The following is a 23,823-nucleotide window of genomic DNA, read 5'->3' as shown; positions in this document are numbered from 1 at the left end:
GTTTAAAAGAATACACACACAGACACACATTTGGTTTGCTAAACTTCATTTTTTATTTAAATAAACTGAATTTGAAAAAGAAAAAATGATATAGCTTTACACTGCGAATTATTTTTTTACATAACTGTAAACACGCACACGTTTAGCCTATAATAAATCAAACTATGCAAAATAAACTTGAGGCACAGTACTCTCCAAATAGTTATATGTAATTCAATTTTGTATTATTCCCGAGTACCCATTTCTCTGACCCTAGAGAAAAAGACACAAGTGAGAATGTTTTCCTATCAGCCTTTCCTCTTGAACCAATTGGTTAAGTCTGGTTTCTGAGAACATGGGATGTTCCAATTTGTTTTGCTGGAACATCAAGGAATACAGCATGGGTACACAAGAAGCCTTAAAACCTTTTGAGGGAGTGGGATACAAGTGTGGCCCATGCTGACCTTTCAGGTATGTATGTTTTAGGTCCTCCGGCTTGATGAGTGCTGACTCAGTATTGTTAGCGTACCCAGAATCCCAGACATGATCATAGGCAATGGCTGGTATATTCCTTTTTATGTTGTCTTATCCCCTTTTAAACTGCATATACTCGCTGAATAATCAAAACACTTCCTAATAATTTTAGAGGGCACAATGCAGCCACTGAATAACTTATAATGCATTGTTGAAGTAATTAGATACTTCACTGCTTATCTAACATGTAAGTCAAGGGAAATTCAGGATGATATTTTGGAAGCAACATTACTACTAATTAGGTTGCAAACACACATTCAGTTGAATAGATGCTATGCCAATTGTTAAGACCAAAGCTTTTACAGCTTGCTAGAAGAGAGCACCTGTATTCCCTTTGCTCACAGAGAAAAATCAAATCATTTTGGTTATAAACCAACTGTATTTCTTAATTATGTGTTAAAATATGTATACATATTCTTTTAGAACCAAATATTTTTAAAAACATATGTACAAGAAAGATGCCTCTTTAAATATATATCGAATGCAGGAAAATAATCTGGGTTTTATCACCTTCCTTCAAAATCCCCCTAGCACTCTCCAATGCATTTTTTTAAAAAAAGAAAAAAAAAACCCACTAACAAATAGGGAAACAAACACACAAATGATGGTAGACTATCAGTGATAGACAAAAGCCAGGAAAGTAAACATTTAGCTTTGTATTTCCTGAATTACATTAGAAGTATACTGCCATTTGCCTTACGCCATGTGGGTAACAGCTGAAATTGAACCCTGTGCAGAGTGGGCAGCACGAACCTCATGCACCACTTAAGTCCCATGTACGCACAAAATGAAACAAACAAAAAACGTAGAGGGGTAAATGTTTCTTGCTCTGAAGAATGACAGGGCCAGTTGTCCCTCATGAGATCCACGCCAAGGAACAACCCGGGGAAAACTCCATGTAGGGAACCTTGGAGAAGGTGGGCTGCTTCCAGCTGCATCTGATAACTGTTACTGATTATTTGATGTAATCACCTTGTAGCAATGGGCTGTAGCCCTGCAGTTGCAAATATCTTTTCTCCAGTTCCAAATGGAGTATTTTGGAGTGGATATTCTATATTTAAACCATTTTCGTTAGAGACTGAATACCAGAACTAAATGGGACTGTGTGATGTATTAGAGAAAGTTGTCCTGGTTTTTATTTACATAGGTAGGTACTTTTGTTACTTAAAACATCTAAGAACATTACTCTGAGAGAATACCTGTCTCCAGTGCCCATTATTACACATACGTAGTGTGTATACATGCATGACTGTGGTTTGTTTCTGAAGGTAATTTGAACAATTTCTAGTATTGTTTCCTTTAATAATGGAGGCAGCAACTGAAGTTTTATTTAAAATTATTCTGTGAGGCATTTGTGCAACAGGGTAGTGATTGAAGAGGCAATTTTATAACTTCTTTTACAACTGTTTAAAACACTCCCACATCACGGTTAGCCATAAATAGCAATAAAAAGGCATTAGAAAAGCCCCAAACTGAAGAAGACAGTTTAGTGATGAAATTTAGTTTACACTCCAGCTCCCACACGGGTTTTTTAATGAACGGTTGGCTCACGTCTGTCCTAAACACACATTTTTCCTTAATGTACTATGGCACTGAACATTTCCGATGAGCAAGAAACATCTAGAGAATATGCATTATGCTTTACAGATCAACAACAGTCAGGAACACAGACTGGCTTATCCACTGTACATATCTATTTAAAACTTTAAAAGGCTAAGAATATACATAAAATATACGCTTAATACACAAAGTAAAATCCTCCTCAGCTTCTGTTTAGGATAACAATTGATATTCCATAGGGTTACACATTGCTTCTATTAAAATTCCACGCATGGAGATATTCCTGTGCCAATTTCCTCATCAGCACTGGGCTCACTGAAAAGTAAATTAGTTCTTCATATATATGCAGCAGAAAAAGAGAAACCTCAGCCCTAGTCATCACTGTCACTTCCAGACTCACTCAACTGCAAGTCATTTCCTATTGGGGAAAAAAAAAACAAGAACACCAGGCCAGACGTTAATTCATACTTTGATGATATTCAAATTTAAGAATTATTGTATTTAAACTGGAGATTTAAATAAGAATTACCCAGAAATGAACATGAACAGCATCTCAGCAGTTTGTCAAATATAATCATTCTCCATATTCAAGAACATTAAAATCTGCAGGAGTTTATTTAAGGCCCAAGCCAGGCAAAGTTGAGTCTCCTTGGCTCCACAACCACAAAGGCTACTACTCCTTGTTCACAAAGAAGCATTCCCCTTCTCAGCAGCTGTGGAATTAATTCCACACCCTCCACCCAGCCAAACTGCCATATATGACTTTTGGACAGGACACTAGGGAAGTCCCTGGCTCCATCTACGCTATTAAAATAACCATTTTTTAAAGATAGTAGTGAAGATGAGGCTGTTCCATGGGGAAGTTCTATGGCCTGTGTCATACAGGAGGTCAGGCTACATGATCACAGTGGTCCCTTCTAGCCTGTGGATAAATCAGGAAGAATATTCAAGTGCCAGCAGCTCAGGAGTATTGGGCTGAACTTATCTGATAGCTCTGCTTCAGAAGTCAGTGAGGAAGGGGAAACCAAGGGGCTCTGAGGCTCAAAGACAGGTCAGAAGCAGGGAGGCCCAGAGCCCTATCCTGTCCCCATAGTATATAGCAAAGGTCCCCAAACTGTGGGGTGCACCCTCCTAGGGGGGTGCAGAGGAACGTTCGGGGGGGGGGGGGAGAGGGAGGCACAGCAGTTACTGGACCAGCCCCCATGGAGGGTAGGGAAGGAGCACCTCCCAGCTCTGCCCCCAGTCACAGCTCTGGCCCTGCCACCAGACCCTTGCTGCAGCTCCAATCCTGACTGCAACCCCCGGCCTTGACCACAGCTCCAGGCCGCGGCTCCTGGCCCCCTGGCTGTGGCTCCCAACTACAGCTCCGGCCCCCCTCCCAGCCATGGTTCCCGGGGGGCGCAGACAGGTTCCATTACAGGCAAGGGGGGCATGATGGAAAAAGTTTGGAGACCACTGCTATATAGCAATGTCTGCTGCCTCTCTTGCAGCATTCTGGTGAACATGAGAATGAGAACGGTCCTCTTCATTCTTGGGCAATGTACATACTTTCTTTTAAGCTGGCCTATAACACGTGCCCCATCTTCTTCCACATTCCTGCCCTCAAATGCAGGTCCATTGCAAGGGAGCTACTTAAAAAAAAAAAAAAAAAAAAGACAGTGGCTGTTTCTTTTCCTTTTTAACATTTTTGGGGGGTTTCCATGCGATGGCAGGCCTTCCCCTGTAGAGGTGGTCTTCACGTTACAGAAATATCAATAGTTTATCCATGGACACATGTTGGATCAAATCTTTGAAATTCAAGCACATTCCAAGCATGGCAAATCTGACCTCCTAAATAAAGGCCTATCCAAAGCCCACTAAGTCAGTGAATAGACTCTACTGACTTTAGTGGGCTTTGGATCTGGCCTTGAGTGAAGGTCTAAATACTAATTAGCAAAACTCACATTTCTCTTTACATACTGGACTAATCAAGGAGGATTAGATAAACCAGATTTTCAATGGACATTCTACACTGCACTGACAATATTTGAGAGCCCATATATGTGAACATGTAAACCTCACAAAGGCACCCAATTCCCTATTTGCAGAGCACCAAGAGATGTACAGTAACTCCTCGCTTAACATTGTAGTTATGTTCCTGAAAAATGCGACTTTAAGCGAAACAATGTTAAGCGAATCCAATTTCCCCATAAGAATTAATGTAAATGCGGGGGGTTAGGTTCCAGGGAAATTTTTTTCACCAGACAAAAAACTATATTATATATATATATATACACATACACACACAGCATAAGTTTTAAACAAACAATTTAATACTGTACACAGCAATGATGATTGTGAAGCTTGGTTGAGGTGTTGAAGTCAGAGGGTGGGATATTTCCCAGGGAATGCCTTACTGCTAAATGATGAACTAGCATTCAGCTGAGCCCTCAAGGGTTAACACATTGTTAATGTAGCCTCACTCTACAAGGCAGCACAAATGGAGCGAGGGGAGACAGCATGGGAGAGAGAGAGAGATGCACATTGCCCCTTTAAGTACACTGACACCATTCTAAGTACATTGCCTTTAAAAAGATCAGGAAGTTGAGATGGCAGCTGCGGCCAGCAAGCTCTCTCTGTCCTGAGCCCTGTTGTCCTGTCCCCACCCTGCTCTATATGGAGAAGGGACACGCAGGGAGCAGGAGTACGGGGGAGGGAGACACCCCGATATTAGCCCCTCTCTTCCCCCCTCCCCTACACAGCAAGCAGGAGGCTCCCGGGATCAGCTCCAAGGCAGAGGGCAGGAGCAGCACATGGCAGTGGGGGGAGGGACAGCTGAACTGCCGGCAATGGATAGCCTGATGGGCGGCGGCTGCACAGGGAACTTAGGGGAGCGGGGAGCTGATGGGGGGCTGCCGGTCCACCCTGGTTCCAAGCCCCCACCAGTTAGCTGCAACGGGCTGCTCTTCCTGCAAGCAGTGGACAAAGCAGGCGGCTGCCAAACAACGTTATAAGGGAGCATTGCACAACTTTAAACAAGCATGTTCCCTAATTGATCAGCAACGTAACAATGTTAACCGGGACGATTTTAAGTGAGGAGTTACTGTACTCACAAACACCTCAGGCAGAATTAAGAATGCCATGTGAAAACCAAGGCCCACCTTACTGGAAATCTATTAAGATTTCCCCACCACAAGGATAAATCCCTTAAACAAATGTAACTGTCCACTATTCTTTATAGAATAGGCTGGGAGGAGCTAGGAAGTCAAACAACCCTCTGGCCTCTTCACCACCCCAAAATTTAATGTCCCCACTGCTCCTGTCCAAATAGGGACAGAAGGAGAAAATGAAGCACCTCCCCAATAACCAGTTTCAACTACCTTTTAGTTACCAAAACCCATCAACCCCACCTCACACCTTTCTGGGTGCCCCAGCTGGATCTTGATAGTTTTTTTTTTTCAGTACAATAACCTGTAGCTCAATAGAAATATAGGCATAGCATAAAAAACTGAATTCAATATAAAATTAAATAATACAAGCAACCCTATACTGATGGCATGGTTCATTTTCATATTTAATTCACCGAAACCCTCCATGTTTGAATTTACCTGAATTTGCTGCAGAAACCATGGACACTTAGCACACATCACACATTTTAGGTCCAATTTGTCATGGAGCATATGGAGGAACCACAGAGGGGATATAGCAATGTGACTAGCCATAATCTCCTCACCCTTGCCCATCTCCTATGGTAGACAGGAGCGGGTCTCTCTACAGTTCCTCCACATCCTCACATTCTTTATGCGTTTAAACTGGCAGTGAAAAATGGGTGGGACAGCTATGAGCATGGCTGGTACAGTAACACAGGAGGGGAAAACATTTGAGAGGGTGTGATGCATAATTTAGCTGCACCTCTGACCTTTTCTCTGACCTCTCTGAATGCACCCTCCTTAGATGCTGGCCTCGTACCTTCACCTCTCTCAGGGTAGAATCCCATGATTCTCCTACCCTTAGACTTGGTGTCAGGATATAGAGACCAGCCAGCAGGTAACAGCCTGCGTGTGGCAGGGGACATCCTGCCTGCCTGCCTCCCTCCACACCGATGGTCCCCAAGGACTCACAAGGGAACAGTGAGCTAGCGAGGGACACTGGTGTAAGATGTTTGTTGTTTTGTATGATCTGTATTCTCCTGTGTGGTGTATGATTAAGTAAAAGAGCACAATGCTCTGTGCAAGGTGTGGGTGTTACAGGCTTCGCAACTGCCGCATGCCCCTGAGAAAGTTAAACTGTAACCAGAAGCTTCACACCTCTTGGAGTTCTGGGAGAGGGGTACGTTGGAACAACCGGGTTATCTCGGGGGTCAGTGCTGGGCCTGGGGGCCTAGAACAGATGGGCATAGGAGCTCCATTTTGGAGAAGGGGCAGAAGACAGAGTCACTGCCCAGGAAATGTGCCAGAAAGGCCCAGGGAGGAAACAGTGCTGTAGCCTGCTGCGGCTCTAGAAGCTTAAACCATCCAGGGACACAGAAGGTTGCAGTCCCAGTGAGTGGTCACAAGAGGGTGCTCACTAGGTCCTGTGACACCTTCCTGCTTGTTTAACAGCCCTGTTCTTAAACTAAACCAACCTAGTAAGGATAGTCAGCATCCCAATAACCCAAAATAGCCATGCAGTAATTATTCCAATAACCAGGTCACATGCAGTATTCATCTGTTATTACAGGTTAGCTCCACGTCCTTCATACGTCTATATCAACTTCTAAGTAACTCTCTCACAAACACAGCAACTTCCCTAAGGGGTTTACTATATATACACCCAATCCCACATTTTCAAAAGCTCAGATTTTTTTTTTTTTTAATTTAAAAAACAATTCTTCCCTTCCCCCAAGTGTATCCTACTCCTCCCTGATGGGGCTTTGCTGCCCAGTCACACTGAGGACCAGCTTCAAAACCCACTGAAGCTGTTGGGAGTCTTTTGGGTTTTGGCTCAAGCCTTTGATGCCTAAGTAGCCTCTATATCTTCAAATAAATGAGAAGTTTTTGTTATAAGGTCTCCCTTTCACATATTTCAACCTGCATGCGTGCTACTGCTTGGGATAACTATTTGGTAAACTATATTCTACAGTGGTATCTAAATCTGCTTAGAAAATCTATGCCTTTTGGTGGCATCACACAGGTTCCCACAGCAACAACACACAAAACTTTACTTACTGAGAGTGTTCATTAGCTGATTGCTTCCTTGTGGCCTGCTGGTACCATTAGCAACAGTATTTCTGTTGTTGTACTGCTGGTGTGATGGCTGAGAGGGGGAAATGCGTGCAGCCTCTTCCCCGTCACTGCTAGAGCTTTCATCATCACTCCCAGAAGAGCTCTCAGAGTCCGATGAGCTGCTACCACTGCTGCTACTCATCTGTTCAATAATTTCAACCTCTGCTCTTAGCTCTGGAATAAGATGACATTTGTTGGGTCAAAACATTTACAGGCCTCTGTGAATTTCAGGAAGGGAATGTTAAAATGCAACAGTTTTGTCAAGTATAATTTACCAAGCACAATGAACAAGTCTAAATAATTCAAATCAAAAGGAGAGAGAGGGGAAGGGAAAACAAAAGATACACACAACTGTGCCTAAGTGCTGCAGCTGAGTCTAGAGAAGAGGTTATAATCACTGGTTCTCTAAACTTCATTTATTTCACTACCTCTTACATGTTTTCTATTTTTAAAACCATTCCTTACTGTATTATTCATTTACTGAGTGCTCATTGTGCCAGGCACTTACAGACAAAACAGGCATAGAATGCAAATGTTTTGGGGGGAGGGTGTAACACTTGACACAATGGGTAAAAATTTCAAAAGCACCCAATGACTTAGGAGCCTAAGTTCCATTGAAAAACCTGTGGGATTTAGGCTCATTTGAAAATGGTATCAGATGCAACAAGTGATAGTTACAATTAGAAGAGAAGGGGACTACAACAATAAAGTTATGAAGTTCTTTAGATTTGCCATGCAGACTTCTTCGTGGTGCCAATGGCAATATGAAAGTTATACCAGCAAGAGTTTGGAATAGTCACATTACTTACCAGTGATTTAGATAAGTCATCCCAAATCACGCCATTGTTGTGTATTTTGAATATTCCATGTTACTAAAAACCTATTTTGAAGGATTTTTTGAACATTTCATGGGGACTACAACTTGTATCCCTCCACCAATAACATTAAGCATCTAGTTACCATAAGTCCAAAGGTATAGGATCAGAGGGAGAGAAATAACAAAGCTAGCATTATTTATATTATGAAAGCACCCAAAATCTTCAGAGTTCAAGCCTCATTGTGCTGGACATTGTACATACACAACCTAAGAAATGAGTTCCTGTCTTAAAGAACTTACAGTCTAATAGAAAAAGTGGGAAAAAGCAGGTACTATCACCATTTTACAGATGGGGACCTAAGGGACAGAAAAATTTAAGTGACTTGCCCAAGGTTACATAGGAATACTGTAGCAGAAACAGAGTTTGAACCCAAATTTCCTGAGTCCTACTCTAGTGTTTGAATCACAAGACCATCCTTTTTGTGTAAAGTATTTCCAAAATGACCTGGAACAGAACTTTTCTATACATAAAAATGCCATGACGTTAAAGTTCATGATCTCGAACGTTTCAGGATTACGGCTAAATACTGTATCTGATTGGAAAGGAGAGGGTTCCAGATGCCCGATGATACAACAGCCCTCCAGGGTCAGGAAATAAGACTAAAGAACCCTGCTAAGCTCTCAGCCTCCACTGTATTTTGGCAATGAAATCCATTGGGTAATTATGCACTGGCTTAAAGTTTCCTTTTATCAATTTTAAATTTGCTACCTTTCAATTTCTAAGTCAGCTACATTCAACTGGAATTAAGGAAAACAATATTATACCTATACAATGGACCAATAGACTGTCTAAATCAAATTGTATTTCTTGAGGAAGTAAGGTTGTTTTTGCAATTTGGCTGCTGAAGCAAAACATATTGGGTATGTTACCTACAGTTCATCTGTTTGCAAGTCAGCCATTTCTGTTCAATCTTTTAGATTTAAAAAAAAAAATTATCTGTTTCTGTTGGATTTACATGACTGGGTCAATGGCAGGGAATAATGTATCTTTCAGAAATGATGTTTTTTTCTCTCTTATTCTCCTCCCCACTTAGTCTTGCAGCTTTTAGAATGTTATTTCATGCTGGAGTCTGAGCCCTGGTCTACACTACGAGTTTAGGTTGAATTTAGCAGTGTTAGGTCGATTTAACCCTGCTCCTGTCCACACGACAAAGCCATTTTTGTCAACTTAAAGGGCTCTTAAAATCGATTTCTGTACTCCTCCCTGGCGAGCAGATTAGCACTAAAATCGACCTCCCTGGGTCGAATTTGGGGTAGTGTGGACGCAATTCGACAGTCTTGGCCTCCGGGAGGTATCCCAGAGTGCTCCATTGTGACTACTCTGGATGGCACTTTCAACTCAGATGCACTACTCAGGTAGACAGGAAAAGCCCCAGGAACTTTTGAATTTCACATCCTGTTTGGCCAGCGTGGCGAGCTGATCAGCACAGGTAACCATGCAGTCCCAGAATCGCAAAAGAGCTCCAGCATGGACCGAACGGGAGATACTGAATCTGATCGCTGTATAAGGAGAAGAATCCATGCAGGCAGAAGTCCGTTCCAAAAGACGAAATGCCAATGTATTTGCCAAAATCTCCAAGGGCATGATGGACGGAGGCTACAACAGGGACACACAGCAGTGCCGCGTGAAAATTAAGGCGCTCAGGCAAGCCTTCCAAAAAACAAAAGAGGCAAACGGTTGCTCCGGGTCAGAGCCCCATACATGCCACTTCTATGATTAGCTGCATGCAATTCTATGGGGGGACCCTACCACTACCCACCATTGTCCGTGGACACCTGCAAAGGGGGAGTCTCACGCAACAGGCATTTGGATTTTGTGGATGAGGAAGATGAGGATGAGGAGGAGGAGGATAGCGCACAGTGGCAAGCAGAGAATCCCTTTTCTCCGGCAGCCAGGAACTGTTCATCACCCTGGAGCCAAGACCCTCCCAAGGCGGGCTCCCGGACCATGAAGCCGGAGAAGGCATCTCTGGCGAATGTACCTTTGTAAATATAATACAGAGTTTAAAAGCAAGCGTGTTTAATGATTAATTTGCCCTGAAGACTTTGGATGCATTCACGGCCAGTACAGCTACTGGAAAAGTCTGTTGATGTGTCTGGGGATGGAGCGGAAATCCTCCAGGGACATCTCCATGAAGCTCTCCTGGAGGTACTCTAAAAGCCTTTGCAGAAGGTTTCTGGGGAGGGCTGCCTTATTCCATCCTCCATGGTAGGACACTTTTACCACGCCAAGCCAATAGCAAGTAGTCTGGAATCATTGCAACACAGAGCATGGCAGCGAATGGGCCTGGGCTTTGGTGGCATTCAAGCAACATTCGGTCTTTATCTCTCTGTGTTAGCCTCAGGAGAGAGATATCATTCATGGTTACCTGGTTGAAATACGGGAAATTTGTTTAAGGGGACATTCAGAGGTGCCCATTCCTCCCGGGCTACCTTGCAAGTTATCCCCCTATTTGTGTAACGAATTAATAAAGAATGCATGATTTTGAAACAATAGTGACTTTATTGCCTCTGCAAGCTGTGATCGAAGGGGGGAGGGTGGTTAGCTTACAGAGAAGTAGAGTCAACCAAGCGGGCGGGTTTTCATCAAGGAGAAACAAACAGAACTGTCATACCGTAGCCTGGCCAGTCACGAAACTGGTTTTCAAAGCTTCTCTGATGTGCAGTGCGCCCAGCTGTGCTCTTTTAATCGCCCTGGTGTCTGGTTGTGCAAAATCATCCGCCAGGCGATTTGCCTCAACCTCCCACCCTGCCATAAAAGTCTCCCCCTTACTCTCACAAATATTATTGAGCACACAGCAAGCAGCAATTACAATTGGAATATTGGTTTCGCTGAGGTCTAACTGAGTCAGTAAACTGCGTCAGCGAGCCTTTAAACATCCAAATGCACATTCTACCACCATTCTGCACTTGCTCAGGCTATAGTTGAACTGCTCCTTACTATTGTCCAGGGTGCCTGTGTACAGCTTCATGAGCCATGGCATTAAGTGGTAGGTTGGGTCCCCAAGGATAACTATAGGCATTTCAACATCCCCAATGGTAATTTGCTGGTCTGGGAAGTAAGTCCCTTCCTGCAGCTGTTCAAACAGACCAGAGTTCCTGAAGATGCGAGCGTTATGCACCTTTCCTGGCCATCCCACCTTGACGTTGGTGAAACATCCCTTGTGATCCATCAGTGCTTGCAGCACCATTGAACAGTACCCATTGCGGTTTACATACTGGCTGCCAAGGTGGTCCGGTCCCAAGATAGGGATATGCGTTCCGTCTATCAGCCCACGACAGTTAGGGAATCCCATTGCAGCAAAGCCATCCACTATGACCTGCACATTTCCCAGAGTCACTACCCTTGATAGCAGCAGCTCAGTGATTGCGTTGGATACTTGGATCACAGCAGCCCCCACAGTAGATTTGCCCACTCCAAATTGATTCCCGACTGACTGGTAGCTGTCTGGGGTTGCAAGCTTCTGGAGGGCTATCGCCACTCGCTTCTGAACTGTGAGGGCTGCTCTCATCTTGGTATTCCTACGCTTCAGGGCAGGGGAAAGCAAGTCACAAAGTTCCATGAAATGGCCTTACGCATGCGAAAGTTTCGCAGTCACTGGGAATCATCCCATACCCGCAACACTATGCGGTCCTACCAGTCTGTGCTTGTTTCCCGAGCCCAGAATTAGCATTCCCCAGCATGAACCTGCCCCAATGCCACCATGATGTCCAAATTGCCAGGGCCCGTGCTTTGAGAGAAGTCTGTGTCCATGTCCTCATCACTCTCGTCATCGCACTGCCGTCTCCTCCTCGCCTGGTTTTGCAGGTTCTGCACAAACCGCAGGATAACGTGCGAGGTGTTTACAATGCTCACAACTGCAGCAGTGATCTGAACGGGCTCCATGCTTGCAGTGCTATGGCATCTGTGCGGGCAATCCAGGAAAAAGGGTGCGAAATGATTGTCTGCCATTGCTTTCACGGAGGGAGGGAGAAAGGGACGGGTGACTGACGACATGTACACAAAACCACCCGTGACAATGTTTTTGCCCCATCAGGCACTGGGAGCTCAACCCAGAATTCCAATGGGCAGCGGAGACTGCGGGAACTGTGGGATAGCTACCCACAGTGCACCGCTCTGAATGTCAACACTAGCCACGGTACTGTGGATGCACTCTGCTGACTTAATGCGCTTAGTGGGGACACACACAATTGACTATATAAAACCACTTCTGAAAAATCGACTTCTATAAAATCGACCTAATTTTGTAGTGTAGACATATCCTGAAAAACGGACAAGGAGCACTCCCATGTCTGGGTTCTCAATTTATTCCCGAACTGCGAGTTTCTAGAATCCCATAACAACTTTCAGGTTTAGAGGATCTCTCAATGTCTAAACTTAAGCAACTTGGGGAAACTAAGTACAATGGAAAATGGAAATCCCACAGATGTGAATATCTTTTGCCCTAGCTTGATTCGGTAAATTTTCCACATGCCTCAAGTGATACTTTGGATCAAGGAAGCTGATAATTATAACTACTCACTGAGCACTAAAAATGTACATGGTGCAAATACTGACAGTCCATGCCTCAAAGAGCTGAGAATCTGATGGACAGAAAAGATGCACTGAGAGATCTAGAGGAAGGGGGTTCCACCCATTTCCTTGTTTATAAGCCTTGTGGAAGACACGAGTCATATGTGGAGGATATGAATGAGAAGTTGGGATGACCTGGCACACTGAGACCGGGAGGGCCCTCCAACATAGGAGTGTGGTGCTCTTCTCGGGGCAGCACAGAACCATAAGCCACTGTTACCCTCTGCCTTAGCAAGAGAGAGCTTTGCTGAAGATTAGACTCCGTGTGAGCTCCCTGACACACCAGTTTGTCTGCTTCGCCAGCAAATTAATTGAGATTCTGCCAGTCTTAACCTTGTCTTGCAGGTAACAAATCAGTGAATCCCTGTTCCTGAGTTCTCCAGAGACGTCTCTCTGTAGTGTCCAGTCTCTCTGACTGGATACTCTCGGAAATTATTAAGTTTGCTATCTCGAAAGAGACAGTACGCACACCAGCTTGTTAGGTTAGCTGAGGATTCACTCTATACTTCAATAGAACAGCACTAAGATGGTTTACAGTAAAACTAGGAATAAGTTTATGAACAAAGAACAGGCACTTAAGTGATACTAAGCAGAGATAATAGAAAATGGTTACAAACAAAATAAAACATACTTTCTAGTACCTAAAATTTAATTCTAGCTAGTTATGCCTTTGCCTAAACAGCTTTCTCACTCACAGCATCTCCAGTCCTTCCTGGCAGGAGCTCCAATGTTTACAGAATCAGAGCTTGTTGTCCCCTTTGTTCCCTAAGAGATGGATAAAAAAGGGGTTCTCTCCCCTTCTTTTTCTAGTCCAGTAAGCCTTTGAAATATATTCTTTGAAAATTAAACCCAGACACAGTTCCTGTCCTCTGCTGGTGTGTAGATGCCATGCTGTCTTCCTCATCCTCCAATCAATTTGTTTTTTTGATTGGCTTAATCAGTTTGTTTACCATTGATGTAAATGTACTCTGGCCTCACCTTGCTCAATTTACATCAGAGACCCAGGCAAACTGGCAAAATAACATTCCTTTGTCTACCAAAAACTTGTTTATCTGCTCTACTCAGATTGCTTAGTCTGAACATATTTCAGGAACATATTTCCAGCACAGACATAATTCTTTATACACTAACCATACATACATCATGCAATAATATTAATGACCACTGTGTCAAGAGTTTTTACATATATCTTACAAGATATCGCTGGCTAAATATTCTGACAACAGCATGGTGGGTGGCATAAAGGGGCTCCTAGGGACAGAAGGAGGCAGATTGGAAGATGATGTGAAGATGACAGAAGGGAGAAGACAGTAATGAAAGAGGAGTAGAGTGCTAAAAAATAATGTTTTACATTGAAATTCAGCAAATTTGATTTACAAGTCCACAAGAGACAACAAAAATGCAATTATGTCATCTTTAGAGTTATTTTTCAAAGTACAACTGCACTTTAGAGCACATTTTAAGCACTAAATTTATAGTTTTCCAGCAACATTGGAAAACTTGTACTTTTTCCAGATACTGTATACCTACATTATGTCAACATTATTAAAAATGCATCTGTTGTGATTAAGCATGCTATATAAATACGTCAACAATTTTTTCCTGCACATACCACAATATGATCATTCATTCTCATTGCACAGTGACATGTGATAAGGTGCAAATAAGTATTCATAATGCATGAAATCCTCGCCTGCACTCTGACCCGTTGATGCTGTGTAAAAGTGCTGCAGGGGCATAAAGAGCGACAATCCTCTGCCATAACTAGTAGGTAAAGGATTCCCCTGCTGCTAGCACCGCAAAGTCAGCTCTAAAGATGCCTCCCAAAGACCCTCACACATGTCACAGAGGGACAGGCATGTCAAGTGTGGGGCCACAGTATGCTGTGAAAATTCTGGGCAGCACAGCAGCCCACGGGGTAGCCTGTGGTGGTTGCTGGAACTTAGAGAGGACCCCAGAGCTGTGTTAGTAACCCCAGAGGCATCCCAGCCCCTGGAGCATCTTAGGATCAGGAGGGTGCTAAGATGGCTTAAAGCCACTTTAGATCCAGCCCCCTATGACAATATGGTCTTAATATACAACATATGCCTAGAAAGTACCTGGCTTTTCAGTAAAATATATATTTTAAAAAAAAAGTTCATCGATTCAACTGCATTGTCCACAATACACCCATGGAGTGCAACATCCGATTTGGGCAGAGATTCTGTGCATCAATCCCCAATAGGCCTAACTTTTGGGCACAGATACAGAAACACTGAGATTAGGAGCCTGATGCTGCTGCTTAAGTAGGAGATTTATTTAATTTAGGCACTCAATCCTTCTTTCCCTCCCAAGACACCTGCATAATAAATATAGCAACTACATGGCAGTGTGGTCCATATTGTGCAAATTTGATCCCTGTCCAATTACTTGATGGATCTTAGACCTGAAGCCTTTCTGCTGGATGAGATAGCCAGCCAAATCCTGTTCCATCCAACTGTGATGATGTGTATCTTTTGAGTTAATGTTATTTTTATGGAGAAAGAGTCTGAGATTAAATTATCAGCAAAGAAGGGATGCTCACATGCAGAGAGATGGGGGCAGTTTAGATGACTACGTTGACAGAAGAAAATAGATAATTCACTAACAATCCTTAAAATGAGTTACACAGACTATAAACCAGCAGTCATGTACCAGCTTTTAATGCTTTAAAGCTCTTATGTATCTTTGTAAATGAATAATTATATAACAGTAGATTAAAAAAAATAACCCCTCCTTTACCTCTCTTAATGTCATCCAGCTGAGGTTCAGGTGAAGGGTTGTCTTTCAAAGGGGAGGTTTTGGGCCCAGCTGCTGGCTTGGATGGGGCTTTGAACTGTGAGGAAGGCTGGGAGGCTCGGGCAGCCTGCTGTTCTATCCGTGCCTGGATCTTACTGCTGCCCTCAGCCCTGAAACAAAATAAAAAAACAGTCAGTGGTGCCATAGAGCTGTGTTCCTTTGTTCCAGTAAGATCCGTATTAATATATATTTAATACGTTTAGACTGAATACAAATTTACTTTGCATCCTGTAGAGCTATACGGTGAATTATGGATTTTAAATACAATACAGCTAACAACCTACACTGCTTTGGCAAATAAGCATCACCACTGACTTCCATGGGAAGCATGCCATAAAGTGACTGTAGAGTGAGGTCCCTACTAACTGTGCTCCAGATCCATGTGAGGCGTAGCGATATCTTGTTCTCTATTCAAATAGCAGTAAAGGTTTTTCATTTTGCAAAGAACGCCTTCTTAATACAATCAGCAACTATAGTAAAATACATTTACATAGCACCTTTCATCCTGAATGATCCCAAAGCTCTTCACAAACATTTAGACGTGAAATACAGAGGGATCACTTCATTCATCATTGAAATGCAGCTAACTATTAGAAGATGCACAGCAAGACTACCCAGCATTTTATAACAGGAAGTATCCTCTTTGATTACATACAGTACATCATCAGATGAAAGTTACTATGTAAGAGCAGAGAATTGTTACCAATATTGATTTATGCTCTTGAAACTACAGAAGGAATCTATGTGGGAAGAATGTAATTACTCCACTTTGAATTTTAGATTAAAACCACTTCTCTTGCAAAGAGTGCCAAGGGATCTTTAAAGACCAAAGTGATCATGACAACAGTTTTACATCTCATCTGAATGACATGACCTCTAATAGCACAGTGCCTTGGAACATCATGTTCACGCACTTGTAGGGCACTGACTCAGAGGAAAGTGTGGCAACTATTGAATCACTACCCTCACGTACAACAGCCTGGATTTGTTCTTTGGAGATCTCCGATCTAGCTGCCAGCCTGGTCCCAGCCTGCATCACTATAAAGTTTTAGTGAGCTCTCAGTCAAAGTTTTTACGGCTGCAGTAATGCAGGTTATTTTAAATGTGTCATTTCTAAAAAATGTTTAATAATGGCATGCTCTATAGAACTCAGCTAATATGCATTCCCCACTGCTAAAAGAACTTGATTCCGAGCCTTCAGGTACTTACATATTAGCACTACTCTGAAAAATATTTTATCTGAACACTTTCTAGAGTGTAATTTGTGTACTGAGGTATGGCTATCAGATCAGACAGAAGTTCTGATCTCAGCCATTTTTAGGCAATTACCCACAATAATATTTATGTCTCCAGCATTCATTTTTTCAGAATCTTTGCCCATGAAGAGTTTGGACTTTTGCTCTGTTTTATATATTATCTCCTTGATGCAGCCATGTTCCCCCACTCTAATTATTACATGTAATTAGACTTCCGCAGGAAGTTTCTAGGTCCACTACTTGCAACTTCACCAGTCCACTTGACAGGTTATCACTTCCATCTTCTTCAGAAAGAAATTATTGAAAGCCATCCAATCTTTTGACCAGCTTCTAAATTCTTATACCATCAACACTGTTCAATCATGAGTTACAATTATCACCCTTCAAATGACGGAGAATCTACTAATTCTTTACTCTCTGCTACATACGCACAGTGGAGATTTCCATATTTAGGCATGATAATTGGCCTCATAAAGTCCAGGAAACTCAGTAATTAAACATTACTGCTAATTCACAAAACTCACAGCCATAGCTAATGGTGACACTATTAACATGAATCTCTAGCAAGAATTCATCTTATTAACTGTATGTATCCCAGTTTTACCTTGTTTTCTTGACTTGAATGCTACTACTAAGTTTTTCCAGCACATATTCCCCAGTGTCATGATTGATAATAAGTACACAGTCCTTCTGATATGATCTTTTATTTCCTTTGAACACAGTCATTGGAGGAGTTGAGCCCTGGTGTCAAAGAAAAAAGCACACATTCATTTGCTTATGCCCACACTATACAAGCCATTTATACACAATAAGTCTAATGAATATATGCATGCTTCTGACTTAGTATCAAGAAATTATCATTTACTTTGGATTGAAAGTGTTTGTTCATTTAAAGAAGGGATGAATACATTTATGTGCATTACATCAGACTCTTCCTCATTCATTATTATGCTTGTAATCATTTTATGTGGCTTTGCAGTGACAAACACATCTACCCTTCAGTTACAATCATTTACAGTTCTACTTTCCATCATGGTAACAACTGAATGTTATTACAGTAGTTTGCCCTGACAAATATCAGAAACCTCCCTGATACTTCTACCAGCTCTGAAAATCCTGGGTTTGGATACTGAATATAAATCTAATTACGCATTCAGTGGAACTGTGACCTGATTAAATGTATGTGTACCCAATACATCATTTAAACTGCCTTTATATTTAATCCATCAAATAAAAAGCAACACCTCTGTTCTGTGTTATGAAGCAAATATCACACGCTATACATTAGCAACAACTGTCTTTAAAAAAAAAAAAATACAGCTTGTTTGCTTGGCAGACCTATTGCATGAAGACCTACATTCTGGAGCAATCTGGCAGTTTCTCTATGATACTAATTAACATTGGGTGAATCAAAAAATTGATTCACTTAGTGTAAGGGGTGTATAAAAGTATACTTTCTACTGTGAAACCTAGTCAGATTTTATACATACAATAGCTGTCTAGTTATAGAGAAAGGCGAATGGTACTTACTTACAACTGAAGAAGAGAGTCCTGCTTCAGAGAACAGAAATCAATCTTTACATATGTTTTTGGGAAGCATCCTGAATTGAGGACAGTGTGCAAAGCACAAGCTTCCACCCCCACCCCTCTTCTAAAGAAAATATAATGTCTTCACACTTAACTCAAACTAAAATTTTAAATTCTCTGCACCATCAAAAATAGGGTACACATATAGTACACACATTGGTTATGGAACAGTACAGACTGCCTACATCTGGATTCTTCAGAGATGTTACAGTAAGACAGATTCCAATTTGGATAAGATCATACTATCATATAGTCAGGCCTTTACAGATATTTACAATATTACTACACTTAGAAATTGAAAAGTAAAAAAGGATTGAAGAGAATACAAAATAAGATGAAAGTTAAGTTCTGATCATCCTTGACAGATAAAGAGAAGTTAGACAAACATATAAAGCACAAATATAATGGAAATTGTGCTAAGCTTCTATCCCACCATCCCCTATTCTGCGGAAAGCCTGTAACTTAAAGAAGAGCATAATCTTTGCTGAGAAATAAAGAGAAGAAACTAAAGATCCAATGAAGCGCATCAACAGTCCCTCTCACATGCTTAAAATTAAGCATGTATGTAAGAGTTTTGAGTGCCCAAATACCAAGCAACAGAAACCAAAATGCTACTTTACAAACTATTCTGTTACAAAGACCAGAAAAAAACCCACTGAGTGAAAGAGCTAAAGTTTAACCAGATTGTGATGAAACCCATAACTAAAACAAGAGACAAAAAGAATTCCTCAACAACTATTTGACCATCAAATATTAAACCACTACATCCACAAAACACCTGTAATCCCTGAAACTGTCCACATGCTGAAAGAGACCCAAAAAAATCTCCTCCAAACAGTGGTACCCTCAGGGATAGCAAAATTTCAAATGAGAAATTGGAACCTGAACCCCATCCAATTGTTAGGCAGCTAGTGCAATTGTTTGTTGGAATAGGAGAAATAAAGCAGGATCCAGGAGATCAGTGAACCCTCTTATATTGAACAGAAGTACTTGTGGCACCTTAGAGACTAACAAATTTATTTGAGCGTAAGCTTTCGTGGGCTACATCCCACTTCATCAGATGCATAGAATGGAACATATAGTAAGAAGATATATATACACACAGAGAACATGAAGGTGGAACATGAGCTCATCTTAATTAATTAGCCTCTTAGAGTTGGTATGGCAACTTCCACCTTCATGTTCTCTGTATGTATATATATCTTCTTACTATATGTTCCATTCTATGCATCTGATGAAGTGGGCTGTAGCCCACGAAAGCTTACGCTCAAATAAATTTGTTAGTCTCTAAGGTGCCACAAGTACTCCTGTTCTTTTTGCAGATACAAACTAACACGGCTGCTAATCTGAAACCTCTTATATTGTTTTATCAACATTTCAAGAAGGGGAAGCTTTGAGATCATATATCTCATCCCTTTTCAGAGAATTGTCCATTTAACCAGATTGAAAGCTGCCACCATGCATATGTTGCTCCAAATCAATATTGACTGTGTTCAGTTTGGTAAACTAGAAAACCCTCTAGAATATAGTAGAGACAGGTGAAGCTGAAAGATGTCCATTCTCATAAAATAGTACATTAAAAATAATCTTGTCAGAACAGGCATCTGGAAAGGGGATGCACTACAAACAATCTTATTCACCCACGTTCTTAGTCATTCACCTATGCTGGATTGGTAATTAGCATTAGCTTCAGCTAATATACAAAACCAGTTCCAGAACACAGGTGCAGTTTTTGTTTTGTTTCAACTCTTTATTATCAAAACAGAAATATATACAATCATTTGACCATATTCTTTACTGTCACTTGTCCATCATCCTTGCACAATATATCTTTACTATATAAATTGTGGTGGGATTAGATTTAACCACATTGCAACTGACTAGGAATCCTGTGCTAGCTTCTGCAAACATGGGGTGCAGGATGTTGTTGGTATAGCTTTCAGCAACAGAAAGAGCTGTATCAAAGGCCTACTTTCAGTCTTCTGAAAATTGGATCTTGACCTGAGTCAAGGATAATCAGATAGCTATACATAAAATGAGGAACTAAAAACTGATGGAAATCAGGTGGGGCCCCAGTTAGGATTAAAAATCTTCTTGTACTTCGAAGAGTACTAAGAAGGATTAATGGTAAGGAAAGTAGATTGGACGTTTACAGAAACAACACTTTATAGAGATTCCATTTTACAGCCCTCTCCCAGAATGATATACTGAAATGCTAGTAGAAAGACAGTGCAAAAGCTGCTCAAACAGTGGACTCATTTGTTTTAGCTTTGTGATCAAAGGTGAAGAGGATAGATTTAAGTCCATTTACATTAGAATGTACCTGACTAGCTGACACTAAAACCACATGATGAGAATTTGCTACAAAGGCAAAAGGTAAATTTGCATCATAACGCAAAGTCAACTTACTGGAATATGTGGCAGTGTAATTGTTACTTCATCTCCTTTACCAACCTGGAGCTCCCCCTCACAAGATGTGTCTATAGATGCTGGCTTAAAATCATCTGAAGAGGAAAGTAAGTGGTAGTAAATACATTTCACATCTAAATTGTTTCTAGAGTCTCCATGATTTCTCTTCTGAGCTAACTCATCTCCTGCTTTATTCCTGATTAAAAGGAATGTAAAACATGGGCTAATGCTACTATTTAAAGAAGAGCTGGACTAATGCATAGGCACAACACATCTAATTATGTGGATACCAGCTCCTTAAATCATGTGATTACCTCATATTTTAATCTTTCAATTTTTTTAAAAAGTAAGTTTCTAGCCATTCTGGTCAAGGAAAAGCTTCAACATATGACCCAGGTATAACCAATGCAGTGACATTTGAGTCTGAAGACAGTCTGAAACAAGCAGCCAACACAGCATGTGAGTGCGGGTCACTTGCCAGGATTATCCAGGTATATTCTCACATACTCATTTCCCTGCCCTTTGCGGGGGCCTTGGGCACTGGTGCATCTCGGTCCCTCCTCTTCTCTGCCTGTGGCACATAACAGTCTAGTCTCCTGTGTGGCACTACTACTTTTGTCTAATTTCAGTTGTTGGTTGCCTGTGATACACAGGAGTCAGACTAGATGACCTGGTGATCCCTTCTGGCCTTAAACTCTATGACTTTAAGTGGTGAACTGCTCCAAGTATCTCAACAGATTGTTAAATGTAAGACTGAGTGGTTTGTGGGGGGACCTGCCATCATGACCTCAGAACTCTCTGTCTGACAGAAGCAGAAGAATACAGTGGGCCCAGCTCAGCTACCCATGCAGATACACCCTTGCTGCGATAAGTTCTGGTCAGAGCCCCTAGGCTTCTACCTCTACTTCTCCAAGTGGGAGAAGGGAGCAGAGAAAAGGCCTACATGCTATTGCCCCTACCTGTATGGGAGAGGGGCCCCCTCTCCAAGCCATTCCAGACAGAGGGTGGGAGCATGACATAGGAATGGAATTGTAAGGGCAGATCCACAGGAGCCCTTGTGTCAGTCAGAATATGCCTGAGGCAATTTAAACCCCTAAGATAGCTCATGAAAGTTTATGCTGAAATAAATTTGTTAGTCTCTAAGATGCCACAAGTACTCCTTTTCTTTTTGCGAATACAGACTAACACGGCTGCTACTCTGAAACCAATTACTAGCTATTGTTTCCCTAAATGTATCAGTGTGGACTTGCTGGGTTGAGTAACAGGCAGCTGCAGAAGGTTTCCCTAATCTAGTTTAGCAGCCAAAAGGGAGCAGGCCTCTTAGCCCCCCCTCATTTCTCATTAATTGCTATGTGTGCATGTATCATAAGTAATTTTGTGTTTGTTTTGAGCCTGACATTTTACCAGAGCCTCCTCATTTAGAAGTCTGGCATACCTCTCTCTTACATATACATACAGGAATGGTAGGAGCTGGGGTGACTGACAAAGGATTTCAATACTAGGCTTCTTTCCTAGGGTCAGTGGCAGACGAAGATACACCATGCAAAACATTCTGCCTCAAGCCTGCAGCAGATACTATTTATTTTCAGGTGGACCTTCCTGCCCACATGGAAGGCTGGGGCCTTTAGCAACCACAGTATAAGAGGAAAAAATAGCAAAAGTGGCTTTCCCACCCCGTGCAGTGAAGCTTGAAGGGCTGTCAGAAAACTCATCTCCCAGAACTGCCAAATACCACTCATCTGGAGCCAGACTCCCACCTGGAGGGAATGGGGGAGGTCATGTCATGCTCTTTACAGTGTACTGAAGGATTTTGATGGACATTTCAATAAATCTTAAGAAACTTTGTGTGTATGATCTCCCTTATTCAGACTTTCTCAGGTGAAGCCAGAGCCCTGCATCTTTCACAGAATAAAGTTTAAACTATGTCATCTGATATGAGACTCAGAAAGAGATTCACTTCCCTGTCCCCCACCGGCCCATAATTTTTACAATTACTTTCAAACTAGCCTCACTTTAATTTCCTTCCCCCATCTAAATTTGCAATTGAAAGTTGCTGCTCTCCACATAACCAGGTAAGAGCCTAGGAAGGAGGAGCTGGGGAGGAATGGGCAGAGTGGATGGCGAGCTGGTAAGGGGCGTGTGCAGCAGTTGGGGTGGTAGGGGACATTGGACAGTTAGGGGCTAGGGCTCAGAGGCAGGAAGGGCAGGTGAGAGGAGGAAGATATGGGGGAAGGGAGTGGGGGATCCCAGCGCACGGAACGTAATGAGGGTCCCCGGAAAAGGGGACAGGGTTGGACTCCTCCTCTCTCCCTCTGAGGCGGGTGCAGCACGCGGGAGGGGTCCCCGGGCTTGGGGGGAGAGGCAGGAAGTGCGGGGGCCGGGGTGTCCTTCGGTAGAGGAGTAAAGGGCTAGGCCAGGGGGTCCCCAAGAGGTGCAGGGGGGACAGGATCCCGGGCAGGGCAGGGGGTCCCAGGGGCAGGAGTATCCCCGGGAGCAGGGGGGACGGGGGCAGGGCGGGGGGTAGCCCCGGGGGCAGGGCGGGGGGTAGCCCCGGGGGCGGGGGCAGGATCCCGGGCAGGCCGGGGGGTAGCCCCGGGGGCTGGGGGCAGGGGCCCGTGGCGGCTGGCTCACAGCGGATGGTGTGGAAGGAGGCCTTGGGGCGCCGCTCGAAGCTCTCCCCCAGCTGCAGCCCGTGCTCCTCCTTGTCCAGCAGCGGGTTCGCCGAGCCGTTCATGCCCCTGCCCGCGCCGGACCCGGACTCAGCAGCACCCGGCAGCGGCGGATCCCCCGCCCCGCTCCCTTCCGGGGCAGCGTGTCACCGGGAAAGCCGCCCGGCTGCAGGGCGCGCCCCGCGCGGGTAGGCCCAAGGGGGGCGGGGTGGGGGGTGTCTGTGGGGGGGGGGGGTGCCTGGTACGGGGAGCAGACTGGGGATGTCTCGGGGGGAGGAGGTGTTGGAGAGCAGGACAGGGGTGTCTGACACGGGGACCA

General features: G+C 43.0%; 2 protein-coding genes across 4 annotated transcripts in view; one reads left to right on the top strand and one right to left on the bottom strand.

The window, feature by feature from the left end:
• Positions 1–29: 29 nt before the first annotated feature.
• Positions 30–23,598, bottom strand: EAF1 (ELL associated factor 1). Its single transcript, XM_037890334.1, has 6 exons — positions 23,467–23,598; positions 20,836–20,930; positions 17,444–17,580; positions 15,527–15,693; positions 7,260–7,490; positions 30–2,491 (listed from the first exon to the last, which is right to left on the bottom strand). Exons 1-6 carry the CDS (start codon positions 23,567–23,569, stop codon positions 2,445–2,447), a joined length of 780 nt encoding a protein of 259 aa, XP_037746262.1. The 5' UTR covers positions 23,570–23,598; the 3' UTR covers positions 30–2,444.
• The window catches only part of METTL6 (methyltransferase 6, methylcytidine), a 42,258-nt gene continuing 41,366 nt past the window's right edge, over positions 22,932–23,823 (top strand). For 2 of the 3 annotated variants that reach the window (XM_043540844.1, XM_037890333.2), the window contains exon 1: positions 23,555–23,692. The gene's annotated coding sequence lies outside the window, so the exon portion shown is untranslated. Of the gene's footprint in view, positions 22,964–23,554; positions 23,693–23,823 lie in introns of those variants that run through there. The other variant, XM_043540843.1, reaches the window with a different exon arrangement.

This window comes from Chelonia mydas, chromosome 2 (genome assembly GCF_015237465.2).
Source record: "Chelonia mydas isolate rCheMyd1 chromosome 2, rCheMyd1.pri.v2, whole genome shotgun sequence".
Lineage (NCBI taxonomy): Eukaryota > Metazoa > Chordata > Testudines > Cheloniidae > Chelonia > Chelonia mydas.
The sequence above is the reverse complement of the archived record's forward strand: the minus strand, read 5'-3'. Positions and strand labels throughout refer to the sequence as shown.